Genomic DNA, 13,591 nt, shown 5'->3' on the forward strand with positions numbered 1-13,591 from the left:
CTCGGCGGAATTTGAACTCAGAACGTAGTGGCAGACGAAATACCGTTAAGCATTTCACCCGGTGTGCTAACGTTTCTGCCAGCTCACCGCTATTTTGCTGAAACAGAAATACCATTATATCAAATATTCTGCTTAATACCACAGATTCGCTGATCACTTGCTTGACCACAACCACTTGTGTATGTCCTTTAGTGGCTGATGATATGTGCCTCTCTGATTATGAGCAGGAGTAGTTGGAGGAGCACCATAGCCATGTATTGAGAGGGATTCTTTGGGATTTGAGTAAATGTAACAAAAGCAAAGTTTGAAGGAAATATTAACCCTTTGTCACACTTTCTAGGGATAAGCAAATAGGAAATAACAGTTGCTACCCAGGGACAAAAGTCATATTACACAGTATTATTTCTTTTTACAGTTTTGAATTAACCCTTTAGCATTCAGATAACTCCATTAAATATAATGCTTATTTATTAACGTTGTTTTCAATTAATCATGCATTATCTCATAGCCTTGAGTTTTCAATGATGTGATTGTTTATTTTTTAGAGTGACATTGTTGTGTAGGTGTGAGAGGCTGGATCTAGCCAGTTTGAACATAAAGCAGGTAGAATATTTTGGTCAGATGTGGCTGGTTTAAATGCTAAAAGGTTAATCATGCCTTATCTCATAGTTTTCAGCTTTTAATGATATGAATGTTTACTTTTAGGATAACATTGTAAGGTAGGTATGAGAAACAAGATCTAGCTGGTTAAACATAAAACATGTCAGGTGTCGCAAGTTCAATTGCTAAAGAGTTAAGTTACAAAAAACCCATGATAATGGTTTAAGGTGGCTGGGGACAAGAGCTTAGTGCTCAAAATTTGTCGAGTTTGTAAGAAAGCAATATTGATAACATATGGAGTTAGAAAATAACATCAAACCCATTCTTACCAAGCTAACTACACCAACTCTATATGAGACATTCTCTTTTGCTCCACTCACCTAGCTACTACATCTACTTGATGTGTAATCACCTAATAACCCAATCAGCAGGCACTCTCAGGAGGGTCAGTGTACTCTTATTTCAACATCAAAGAAACACCGTTATCAGACATTTCTTGAAAATCAGCTCCTAAATCCATACAAAGATGACGGGAACAGAACAAAGAACGAAAGATATTCACTTCCCACTTAGACCATGATTTTGCCATATTTGTTTCTTCCGTCTTTCAGGCACCAAAAAACTAATTGTGAAATCTAAAACCTGAAAAATATCAGGCCCTGACAAATGCACAAACATTTAGGGCAGCACTCACTGTTATCTACAACTCCCTTTGTCAATCCTGCCAAATCTCCAGAATTTTGGAAGTGGATGCAAAATGATAAAAAATTTGAATAGCATCATTACAAATCCATCATAACCACCATCATCACCGTAATCACCTCCATCATAATCTTCATTTTCATTGTTATCATTATTATCTGTTGTGTGGACGCCCCCAGACAATAAGTAGGCTTTATAATTCAACAAATGCCACTCACAACCATTGCTACCAACAGCACTTACCATCACCACTTGGTATTAACCTTAATTGTTTCTTTTATTACAGGAATACATGCAATGTGTAACTGCTGTGGATGGTCAGTGGCTAGCAGAGATGGGACCAATGTTTTATACAATTAAGGACTCGACAAAGTCAAGACAGGTCAGTCAAATTTCTGTCATTACTTCACTAATCTTCCTATAATCCCTTACCATCTTACTAACCAAACCAAACCAAACCTGCTCAGATAATTTAGATTTTGATAATTTTAGCTTTGGTCCTTGTTTTGGGTGCACCTACACAAACTAATCCTGACATGGTCCACCTAGGGTTTCTCAGGTAGGTATGTTTACAACTGGATTAAAACCAAAGAGGTTGAAATCTCAGTGTGAGATATATATATATATATGAATTTTTTGTGTAATGAGATAAAAAAAAACCAAGGCTGTATAGATATTAGAGCATTTATAGATAGGTCTTACAGCTGTTTCTAGAATATTAATTAATTACAATATCCCTTCATAGTTAGTTTCGAAGTGATATAAATAGACAGTGAGGTGGAGGTATATATATATATATACAGGTTGCAAAGAGTAAATTGTCGTCTAAATTAGGCAAAAATGAAAATAACACTAACATCTCACTTTAACAGATATATTTACCAAAATTACATAAAAATATCTTGAAATACTAAAGAGTAAATATATTTAATAAAATTGCCATTGGCTTCAACCACGGCTTCCAGACCACTTCGGGATCTGCTGCTACTCTTTTGGACAGTCTCCTTGTTTAAGTTGATGAATGCTGCCGTAATCCTTGTCTTCAGTTCATCTTTGGTGCTACAAGTTTTGTTAGCCTCTCATTCAATTGCGCCCACACATAATAATCAAGGGGGGTAAACCTTGCCAGATCAGATTGGAGCTTGGTGCAGCCTCCTGGCTTGCCAGTCCTCAGTCAGACTGTTCAACCCATGCCAGAATAGAAAGCAGACATTCAATGATGATGATGTTTCAATCTGGGGAGTTAGGTGGCCAGATGTTAGGGGTGTTGTGATTGGAGAAATTGTCAGAAAACTCACACTGATCATTCTGATAGGAAAAGAACTCCTTATACCTACATTCATCTTTCCACACGGCTTCAGTCTCAACACAAAGGCCTACATCAAGTGCCTGGAGGAGAGAGTGCTGCCCTGGGTCAAGAGGGTGGCTGCTGGAAGACCCTATGTCTGGCAACAAGACACTGTACCATACCACACAAGCAGGAGAATCCAGTCATGACTCTCCACATTGACAAAAACTCTGTTGTTTTGTGCCTCGTAAAAAGCACCCAGTTCATGTCCAAAAGTGGTTGACATTAGAAAGAGCATCCTGTCATAGAAACCATGTCAAATCAGACCTTGCAGGTGCTGGTGCCACATAAAAAGCCCCTAGTCCACTCTGTAAAGGGGTTGGTAATAGGAAGGGAATCCAGTTGCAAAAATAAATAGTAGAGTATGGTGCAATCTTCTGACTTGTCAGCTCCTGTCAAACTGTCCAACCCATGTCAGCATGGAAAGCGAATACTAAATGATGAGGATGATGGTACTGATGAAATTGTGTGTGTGTGTCTGACTAAAGCAAGTATAGGATGTTACACAAGCACTCAGCTCTGAGTGCACTGCTTCTTATAGTGGAAACATATGTTAGCTAATGAAAGTAGTTAACCTAACTACTTTCTTTTCTTATTAATTAATTGATATTAAGCTCTGTAGTTACATGATGCTTTTTTCGTACATATATATATACTAAGTACTAACAGCTGGATATCAATATTGCTATGCCTATATATATATAAAATTATAAATTAGAGATAAAACCTCTATTATGCAACTCAAACAGTGATAGACATAAACCAAAACATAAATAACCAATATATATATTGGTTATTTATGTAATGTGCATTGTCCGTTTAATTGGGAAATTCTATATGTGGCTGAAGATTGCTCAACATTTTAAAACTGATGTAATACTTACAGTGTTTAATAAAATGAAGTAGCATGAAACAATTGTACTATTCTACCTTGGATATCCTTGTTGCTTATTTTGATTTTATATATATATATATATATATATTTATATGCTTGCACGCACACACACATGCACTGTTAGGTAGTTGGTATTAAGTAGGGCATCCTTCTGCTGAAAACTGGAGCTTTATGCAGTGCTTTGACTTGCTGGATCCTGTCAAACCATCCAACCCATGTCAATATGGAAAACAGAGGTTAAATAATTACAGTGGTGATGATGATGTATTACCACACTATTGAATTTCTCGTCTGAAATTTTCAGCAAATGCAAACATATGGGCAAATTTCTTTTGAGGAATTGAAGGGCACCACTCTCTCCGGATTGAGTAGCTATTTCACAGACTTTGATCCTCTCTCTCTCTGTTGACTTATTCTACAACTACCCAAATTATATTAGTCAAAGGGGATGTAACTCTAATTTTCTTCTTTTCTTTTTCCATTTTTATTCACCTTTCCACTTTTTGTATCTACCTTTCTCTCAAGATTTCTCTTGTATCAGCATCCAGTTTTGTAATTTGAATAGACCACGTGCTCAGAGCACAAGGCATGTTCTGAATCAACCAACTCAGACCTGTAATCTACTGCAATCAACTCTTAGTAGCTCACATCTTTATACTGTATACACTTGGCATACTTTCCATGCTGGAATGGGTTGGATAGTTTAAAAATGGAACTGATGAGCAAGAGGACGGCACTGCGCTCCTGTGTATGCTTTGGCATGGTTTCTATGGCTGGATGCTTTTCCTAACACCCAACCATTTTACAGGGGGTACTGGGTACTTTTACTGTGGCACCAACACTAGTGAGCCCACCAAATAACTTGCTAGACAAGACTCCCTCATACATCATCATCATCGTTTAATGTCCGTTTTCCATGCTAGCATGGGATGGATGGTTCATCCGGGGTCTGAAAAGCCAGGTGGTTACACCAAGCTCCAATCTTGATCTGGCAGTGTTTCTACAGCTGGATGCCCTTCCTAACGCCAACCACTCCAAGAGTGTAGTGGGTGCTTTTTACGTGCCACCGGCCCAGGTAACACAACTACAATTTCCATTTGATTCTTTGATGTTGTTCAATAAAACAAGCACCAGTTGAACACTGGGGTTGATGTAATCAGCTTACCCCACCCTAGAAAATTGTTGGTTTTGAACCACAATATGAAACCATTACTGTTGTTATTGTTTTTTTTATTACCATTCTGTTATTAATTATCATTACAGGATCGTAAGAAACAGGTGAAGGAAGAGATGACAGCAATGGAAGATGAGATGAAAAGAGCTGATGAACTGATCAAAGCCAGGAAGGAGCAACAAGAACGGTCTGCCCTTGGTTCTAAAAGGTAACCGTGGCAACAACTGTGTTGTGTCTGTCAACACATTAAACATCTTTTTCTTTTCTTTTTTTTTCTTGTCTTTTTCTTGTTTCAGTCATTTGACTCTGGCCATGCTGGAGTACTTCCCTGAAGAGTGTAGATGAACAAATTGTTCCCAGTACATTTTTCTTTTTTTTTTTTGAACTTGGTAGGTATTCTGTCAAGTTCTTTTGCCGAACCACTAGGCTGCAGGGATGTAGACAAACCAATAGTGGTTATCAAGCAGTGAGGGAACATTTACAAACATAAAGACATACATATGTACATACATACATACATACATCATACATACATACATACAAAGAGCTCCACTTGAAACGTAAAACCCTCCTTCCCTTCCTTCCTGAGCATCCAATAATACTATATTTGTTCCATGTCCTCGCGTTGTTGTGTTTTCTCTTTGTGTTTTCATGTTAGGATTAACTTTATATATATATATATTATATATATATATATATATATATATTATATATATATATTGTTATATTGTTAGTCAACCTTGACCCAACTGAACTAGGATCAGAGGTATTCCAGTTCCAACTGTTATCACAATGTCTAATTTATACAGTGTATCCATGTGATCTTCCTTTTTGAAGAGAGTAGGGCATAGTCTGAAGCTGTTTTCACTGTTATTATCAGCAGGTATGAATGTAGAAAGATAGAAGTCCTGTGTTGTCAGCTTTCTACCACATCTCAAATATATATATATATATTATATATATATATATATATATCATCATCATTTAACGTCTGCTTTCCATGCTAGCATGGGTTGGACGATTTTGACTGAAAACTGGTGAACCAGATGGCTGCACCAGGCTCCAATCTCATCTGGCAGAGTTTCTACAGCTGGATGCCCTTCCTAACGCCAACCACTCTGAGAGTGTAGTGAGAGCTTTTACGTGCCACCAGCACGAGGGCTAGACTGGCGGTACTGGCAACGGCCATGCTCAAATGGTGATTTTTACGTGCCACCTGCACAGGAGTCAGTCCAGCGACACTGGTAATGACCTCGCTCGAATGTTTTGTTCACGTGCCACCAGCACAAATGCTAGTAAGGTGACGCTGGTATGTATATGTAAGATGGAGACGAACATTGATGTTCCATGTAGCAGATTTCATAATTGTTATGAGATTTCTCTTAACATGAAACCGTTGGTAGCCTTAACCCATAAAAAAATAACTTTTATCCACCAATGCAGTATTGAGCACTCATTCTCATTGTTTCATATAACCATATATGAATATATATGGGTAATAATAATATTAGTCTGAAGAAATGACTGAATTGTTCTTTTATATGCACATATCGAAAGTCTTCAAATCTTCCAATGAAATGAAATGGAATAAAATAAAATAAAAATAAGTGAAATAAAGGAGAATATTTGCATTATTACATTTAAGAATTTTTTCATCTCACTCTTGAGACTGCCCCTTAGTGGGAGAAGCATTCTCAATATAAATATTCTACTTTATTTTGCTTTATTTTATTTTATTTTATTTTCCTTCATTTCTTTGGAAAAACTGAAGACTTTTTGTATTGATATATAAATAAACTTCCAGAACAATTCCATCTGACTAACTTTATTATTATTACCAATATTATTACCAGCCTCGTCTGGCACCTGTGTCGGTGGCACATAAAATCACCCACTACACTCTCGGAGTGGTTGGCGTTAGTAAGGGCATCCAGCTGTAGAAACACTGCCAGATCTGACTGGCCTGGTGCAGCCTTCGGGCTTCCCAGACCCCAGTTGAACCGTCCAACCCATGCTAGCATGGAAAGCGGATGTTAAACGATGATGATGATGATGATGATGATGAATATAATATTCTGTACCCTACCAATAATGTTTTATTTCTATATAAATGTGTGTATGTATGTATGTATGTATGTATGTATGTATGTATGTATGTGTGTGTGTGTGTAGGTTGTGTGGATTAGAAGCTTACTTTGCAATCAAATGGTTTTGAGTTTTGTTCTGTTGTATGGCATCTTGGACTAGTGCTTTCTTCTATAGCTCTAGACTGACCAGTGCCTTGTGAGTGAATGTGGAAAACTGCCTTGTATGTGTTTGTGTGTGTGTTTATGTTTATCCTTCCAGCTGCTTGACAACTGATGTTGGTTTGTTTACATTCCTGTAAAGTTGTGGTTCAGCAAAAGAGACCTATAGAGTAAGTACCAGACTTGAAGTGTAATAAGCACTAGTATAAATTTGTTTAGCTACATTCTTCAAAGCAGTGCCCCAGCATGGCTCTTAATAGTTTCATGCTTTTATGATACTTTAGCTAGGCATATTCATAAAATACATCATGTATTTCCAAGTAATCTTTCGGGCTCTATTTCTGTGTTATGTATATTTTAAAAACAAGGATGCTGGACAGTGAGAAAATATGAAAAAAATGTGAAAAAAACTTGAAGGTTGATGCAAAAAATGGAACAAGAAGAAAGAAATGAGATCAAGAAAACTAAGATCCCCGTCCTCCCTAATTGCACAAATCTCAATTAAAACAGCTGGTATAGAACAAAGTAAGAAAATATGTCAAAGTCTGTGAGACAGCAATTCAGTCTGGAGTGGGTAGTGTCCTCCAATTTCGTAAAAGAAAATTGATCATATGTTTACACCTGCTAAAAATTTCAGATCTAGAATTAAGCAGTGTATTGGAATTATTGGATATAAGAAGAATACAAGATCTTTCTGCTATGCACAAGTTGCATTTCTTAGATCCATTGACATAGGAGTTAGATTTCTCCACAATTCTCCCCTTAATTGTATGTGATATGGAGCTGCTCTTCAAATTTCATATATGGCTAGCCAACTTAGCGGCATTACTTTTGTTGATGTGCCAGATGGGTGGTTTGTATAATGTTTTTTGAATTCACCTTTACATAACCAGATGTAATTTTTCTTTTCAATTGATTTATCTTGAAGTATTGCTCTCACTTCTGCCTCATATATGATTAAGTTTATTGTATATGCCTGGTGAAGTGGGCAAGTTTCAGGGTCTCAACAGTTACAACTGGGAGTGGGCTTTTGATGATTCTTATGAGTTATAGTGTTCTTCATATTGGAGCAGTAGATGCATGATATTTTAATTGAGCATCTGTTAAAAATTTTCCTGGAGCTATGGTTTATTGGGGAATGTTTGTCTAAAAGTGTTGGGTATTTCTTACCTATGTTAGTCTTAACATTTAGGGAGAAAGAAGGGGCAGAACAAATTATTTTCTGACATCTATTTTAGCTCTATTTTCACAATTCATATTTTTACTTGAAGAGTTGTGTAATATACCTTATCTTTGAAGCTGCTGTTAGCTAGGCTTTGTTATATTAGGGGGCTGCCTTATCAAATATTTGTTTAGAAGATAGATTTGATATCCTGTTACTAATGTTAGCAGGTTTTTAAAGACTATAGTTGGGTGACATGACTGTTTTTTTTTATATATATATGTATAGGAGTTTCTTGTTTGGCTTGAGAGTTTAAATCTAGGGAAACAAAAAATTGACTATATATATGTAATGCTATAAATAAAAACCACAAATCTTGTTAGATACAGTTACTCATAGTTTCCTGGTTGAAATATTAATTTATTTTGCCATTTTTCAAGCTGAGTACAAGACCATGTCAGTTGTCTTATGAGCAGACGATGTTTGAACAAGAGACACTGGTAAGGAAGAACAGAAGAACAACACAAGGGAGATAATCAATGTTACACGAATTCAATGTCAAGCAGATGTAAACAAGTTGTTTATGGTTTGCTAAGTGTCTGGTGGTCTACTTTTAAATTCCGACAAGATGTATTTCTTGAAATCATCATCATCATCATCATCGTTTAACATCCGTTTTCCATGCTAGCATGGGTTGGATGGTTTGACTGGGATCTGGGAAGCCAGGAGGCTGCACCAGGCTCCAGTCCGATCTGGCAATGTTTCTACTGCTGGATGCCCTTCTTAACACCAACCACTCTGTGTTTTTGTTTGCAGTTCTCAAGTTCTTTAATAGAAAAATAGTTTTGCAAGAGAACATTCTGAACAATTTTGGACCTGTTAATATTGGGTCTGGCTTTCAGGAGGATTTTCCATTTCATGTTCCATCTTTAAGCTTCCAGATTAAAGCCAAAAGGGTCATTGAATGTCTCTTATTATGGTCCCTAAAATTGGAAACCCTGGATAGCTGTATCTAACAAGATTTGTGGTTTTCGTTATAGCATTATCTTTACTCCCTTTGGCTGATTGAATACTTTTCTACTTGTTAAAGCTTTGCTACATAATTATGTTTATTATTTATGTCAGAAGAATTTCTAAACTTGTACCCGTGAATCTCTAAGTAAATAAGGCTATAATAATGCTATATGTACATGTTATTATTTATAGCTTTATCTATTTCGAGTTCGATAGTTAATAAGAGAAACTAATGATACAGAACATGGAGACTTGTTCATCCTCAAACTTTATTTTTGTTTATTTTATTATTTTATACAGCATATTTTCATGGTCTTTATGACCTACACGTGTTTCACTGCACAGATTATGGCCAGTTGCAGATGTAACTTGGCACAATTTTCAGTGCAGTGACCTCGTGTGTACCGTTGGCGATTTTTTTCGTCTGTCTTCCCTTCTCCTATATTTTCGACGAAGAGCTCCGCTCGAAACGTTAAACCCTCCGTCTTTCCTTCTTTCCACGTCCTCGCGTTGTTGTGTTTTTTTGTGCTTTCTTGTTTGAATTAACTATATATATATATATATATTATATATATATATATATACTAGCTTAAGGTGACCCGCTCTATGCGCGGGTAAGAGTGTGGTTGTTACTTTCTATTGCTTCCTTTCTGCTTTTTATCACCACTTTCTCTCTCACTTTCCCACTCTCTTACTCTTCATTTCTCTCGGACTCTCCCTCGCTTTCTCTTACTCTCTGTCTTTCTCTACCTATCTCTCTCCCATTTATAAACAACAAATGATCTTGAGTAAGTTGAGAAAGAAAATATTTTGAAAGATCAATCATAAATATCAGGCAGTGACAACAGAAAGGTCTGCTTCAAGGCAGACAGCAAAACACTAACATTTAAAAGGGACAGACAAACTTGCGAGCTGAATAAAAATAAAAAATATTGGAAACGTAGAGAGAGAGAGAGAGTGCCGATTTATAGTAGCTCACCTTTCGACTTATTTTAGAACATGGTTGAGTTCATAAAATAGGATTTGATTATACCTCCATTTAGAGAACAGTTTAAGCTATCTTTTCGTGGAAGAAGGTTTATGTTCCTATAACGTGTGTTAATTCTGTAACCCTTTAAAATGGAAGATAAGAAAGTTCATTTTCGGCACTTGATGCTTTGGGAACCATACAAAAATTGCTACAGCTCAGCTGGGATGTGTAACCCCACCCACCATATTCACCAGATATTGCTCCTTCGGATTTTCACTTATTCAGGTCTCTGCAGAATAGTCTTAATGGTAAAAATTTCAATTCCTTGGATGACGTAAAAAGATACCTTGATGAATTCTTTGCCATGAAACCACCTCAATTCTGGGAAGAGGGTATTTTCAAGTTAAAGGAAAGATGGAGACGCATTGTGCAACAAAATGGTTCATATTTGGTTGATTAAAAATGTAATAGCAAGTATTTATTGACCTTTTTCTTTCCTTTAAAAACTGGCACAAACTTTCTGGACAACCCAATACATATATTATTTTCTCTTTTCATTACAGGTCAAATATTGCTACCCCAGGGAGAGTAGATCCAGCAACTCCTTGGTCAAATAGGAAATCATCCGGGAAATTTGGCCTGTGAATACAGCATTCGTGTGAGAGGAGCAGGAAGATTAGGTGTTTTGTAAATAATTTATGAAATTGTTTCTAATAAATTTGTTGAAAATTTATTTTCATTTTTGTTTTGGTTCTTTCAGTTACACTGTGATGGACTAAATGGTTATTATTTAGTTTAGGAGAAATCAATGAAGTTGATTACTGAGGGGCACCATCTGCATGAAAAGGTAATGGTGAAGAACTAACATATTTCATGTTGTCAGCAGCAAAAACCTAATTAGAAATAATTATGTTGGCTGTGCAGTCAAGAAGTTTGTTTCCCATCTACATGATTTTGGGTTCAATCCCGCTGCGTGACATCTGCACAGAATATTTTCAACTATAGCTCAGGTTGACCAAAGTTGTGTGAATGGATTTTGTAGACAGAATCAGCTGAAAGAAGCCCATTGTATATGTGTGTGTATCATTTTGAATCTGGGTTTTGTCCCCGTCAACAGGGGTGGCCATATCTACCTCAGTCAAATTGTCCAACCCATGCTAGCATGGAAAGCGGATGTTAAACAATGATGATGATATATATATATAGAGAGCACGTAAAAGAACCATCTGAACATGGCCGTTGCCAGCCTCGCCTGGCCCCCGTGTCGGTGGCACATAAAAATCACCATCCGTTCGTGGCCATTTGCCAGCCTCGTCTGGCACCTGTGTTGGTGGCACGTAAAAAGCACCCACTACACTCACGGAGTGGTTGGCGTTAGGAAGGGCATCCAGCCGTAGAAACATTGCCAGATCAGACTGGGCCTGGTGCAGCCTCCTGGTTTCCCAGACCCCAGTTGAACCGTCCAACCCATGCTAGCATGGAAAGCGGATGCTAAACGATGATGATGAGATATATATATATATATATATATATATATATATATATGTTTAAATATTTGTTGCGCTAAACTGGCAATATGACCATTGCGAAATATAACAATATATATATATATATATACAACATACATATATATATATATTTATGCATACACACATCATCATTTAGCATCCACTTTCCATGCTGGCATGGGTTAGCTGGTTTGACTGGAATTGGCAGGCTAGAGAGCTGCACCAAGTTCCAGTTTGCTTTTGAACCGTCCAACCATGCTAGCATGGAAAGCGGATGCTAAACGATGATGATGATGATTATGATGATATACATATATTGATAGAAATGGTAAGACAACAAAAGAATGAAAGAGACCTCGCTATTATGTAAATAGAGGAATTTATCTGTAAATGTAATATGTGACAATTATTTGGTAGATATGATAAAACTCCGAGTTTCAGATGTCTGGGTAGAAAACCACGCCGCCATCTCTTCAGTTATCCGACCATTGGAAAAAAATGCTATGAAATGGATTTTCATAGCGTTTTTTCCACTGGCCAGATAACTTAAGAGATGGTGGCATGGATTTCCACCCCAACATCCGAAACTCAGAGTTTTATCATGGCTACCAAATAATTGTCACATATTACATTTACAGATATATATATATATATAAATAAATAAAAACAATGCATATATATGTACATATATGTACGTACCAACCTCTACATGTACATATACATGCATATATGAGTACAGGACACCAAAAAAACGTCGAACACAATGAGAAACGAAAACATAGACACAAACCCAAGGAACTGGACATTTTTTTAAACAACAAAAAAAAATAGAGTACAGGACAATTAACACAAAGAAAAAAACATTTCTTCAGTCGCCATGGTTTCATCTACTCTACGTTTCGAAGGTGAAGGCAAGACGTATCTTCGAATAAGAAACTTTCCTTCCTGCGAAAAGCAAATCAATTAAAATTTGAGATCTTTTTGCAGAGGGGTAAAAATGGTAACAAAACCATATATATATATATATATATATATATATATTTGTAAACACATATATGGTGCCCGAAGCGGTGCTCCAGCATGGCTACAGTACTGCAACAAGTAAACCTATATATATATATATATATATATATATATATATATATATATATATATATATAGGTTTATATATATATAGATTCAGATAAATATGGTACTTAGGTTGAGGCACCAGAATTTAGTACAGCATTATCAAGCAAAATCTGTAACAAGTCTTTCTTTCTGATACCTTAGTAGCTTCTAAGCTGAAGTGAAGACAGCATATTCTTTGTCTGTCTCCTTACCTTCTTGGAGATTTTAGGTAAAGTTATACTAATGTGTCCATCTGTTCTAATTTAATTAAATTCTATGTCATTGTGCAGCTGAGGATTGCTCTGCATTTTAAATTGATGTCATGATTGCATTGTTGAAGTAAGTGGAGTTGATTGAAATTATCGTACTGGATATCCTTGTTGCTTATTTTAATATATATTTATATATATATATATTTCTTTACTACCCACAAGGGGCTAAACATAGAGGGGACAAACAAGGGCAGACAAAGGGATTAAGTCGATTCCATCGACCCCAGTGCGTAACTGGTACTTAATTTATCGACCCCGAAAGGATGAAAGGCAAAGTCAACCTCGGCGGAATTTGAACTCAGAACGTAACGGCAGACGAAATATGGCTACGCATTTCGCCCGGCGTGCTACCGTTTCTGCCAGCTCGCCACCTTCTGCCAGCTCGCTAGTATATATATTTATATATATATACTAGCAGTATCACCCGGCGTTGCTCGGGTTTGTAAGGGAAATAACTATATAAGCATTTTTAGAGAGTTATAGCCAAAAAATAGCAAAAAAATGCATTAAAAATGGAAAAAAAAAATGATGGTAAATTTTTTTTAAATCATAGACTCGTCATAGACGCGCACTAATACCCAGAAGGGCTC

General features: G+C 36.6%; 1 protein-coding gene across 1 annotated transcript in view; it reads left to right on the forward strand.

Annotated features, from left to right (window-relative positions):
* The window catches only part of LOC115220775 (pre-mRNA-splicing factor ATP-dependent RNA helicase PRP16), a 109,920-nt gene extending 99,076 nt beyond the window's left edge, over positions 1–10,844 (forward strand). Inside the window, exons 24-26 of the mRNA XM_029790921.2 lie at positions 1,589–1,684; positions 4,809–4,927; positions 10,675–10,844. Of these exons, the coding sequence (XP_029646781.1) occupies positions 1,589–1,684; positions 4,809–4,927; positions 10,675–10,756 (297 nt within the window). The 3' untranslated portion in view covers positions 10,757–10,844. The remainder of the gene's footprint in view (positions 1–1,588; positions 1,685–4,808; positions 4,928–10,674) is intronic.
* The last annotated feature ends 2,747 nt before the right edge of the window (positions 10,845–13,591 follow it).

The sequence above is a fragment of the Octopus sinensis genome, linkage group LG17 (assembly GCF_006345805.1).
Source record: "Octopus sinensis linkage group LG17, ASM634580v1, whole genome shotgun sequence".
In the NCBI taxonomy this organism is placed as follows: domain Eukaryota; kingdom Metazoa; phylum Mollusca; class Cephalopoda; order Octopoda; family Octopodidae; genus Octopus; species Octopus sinensis.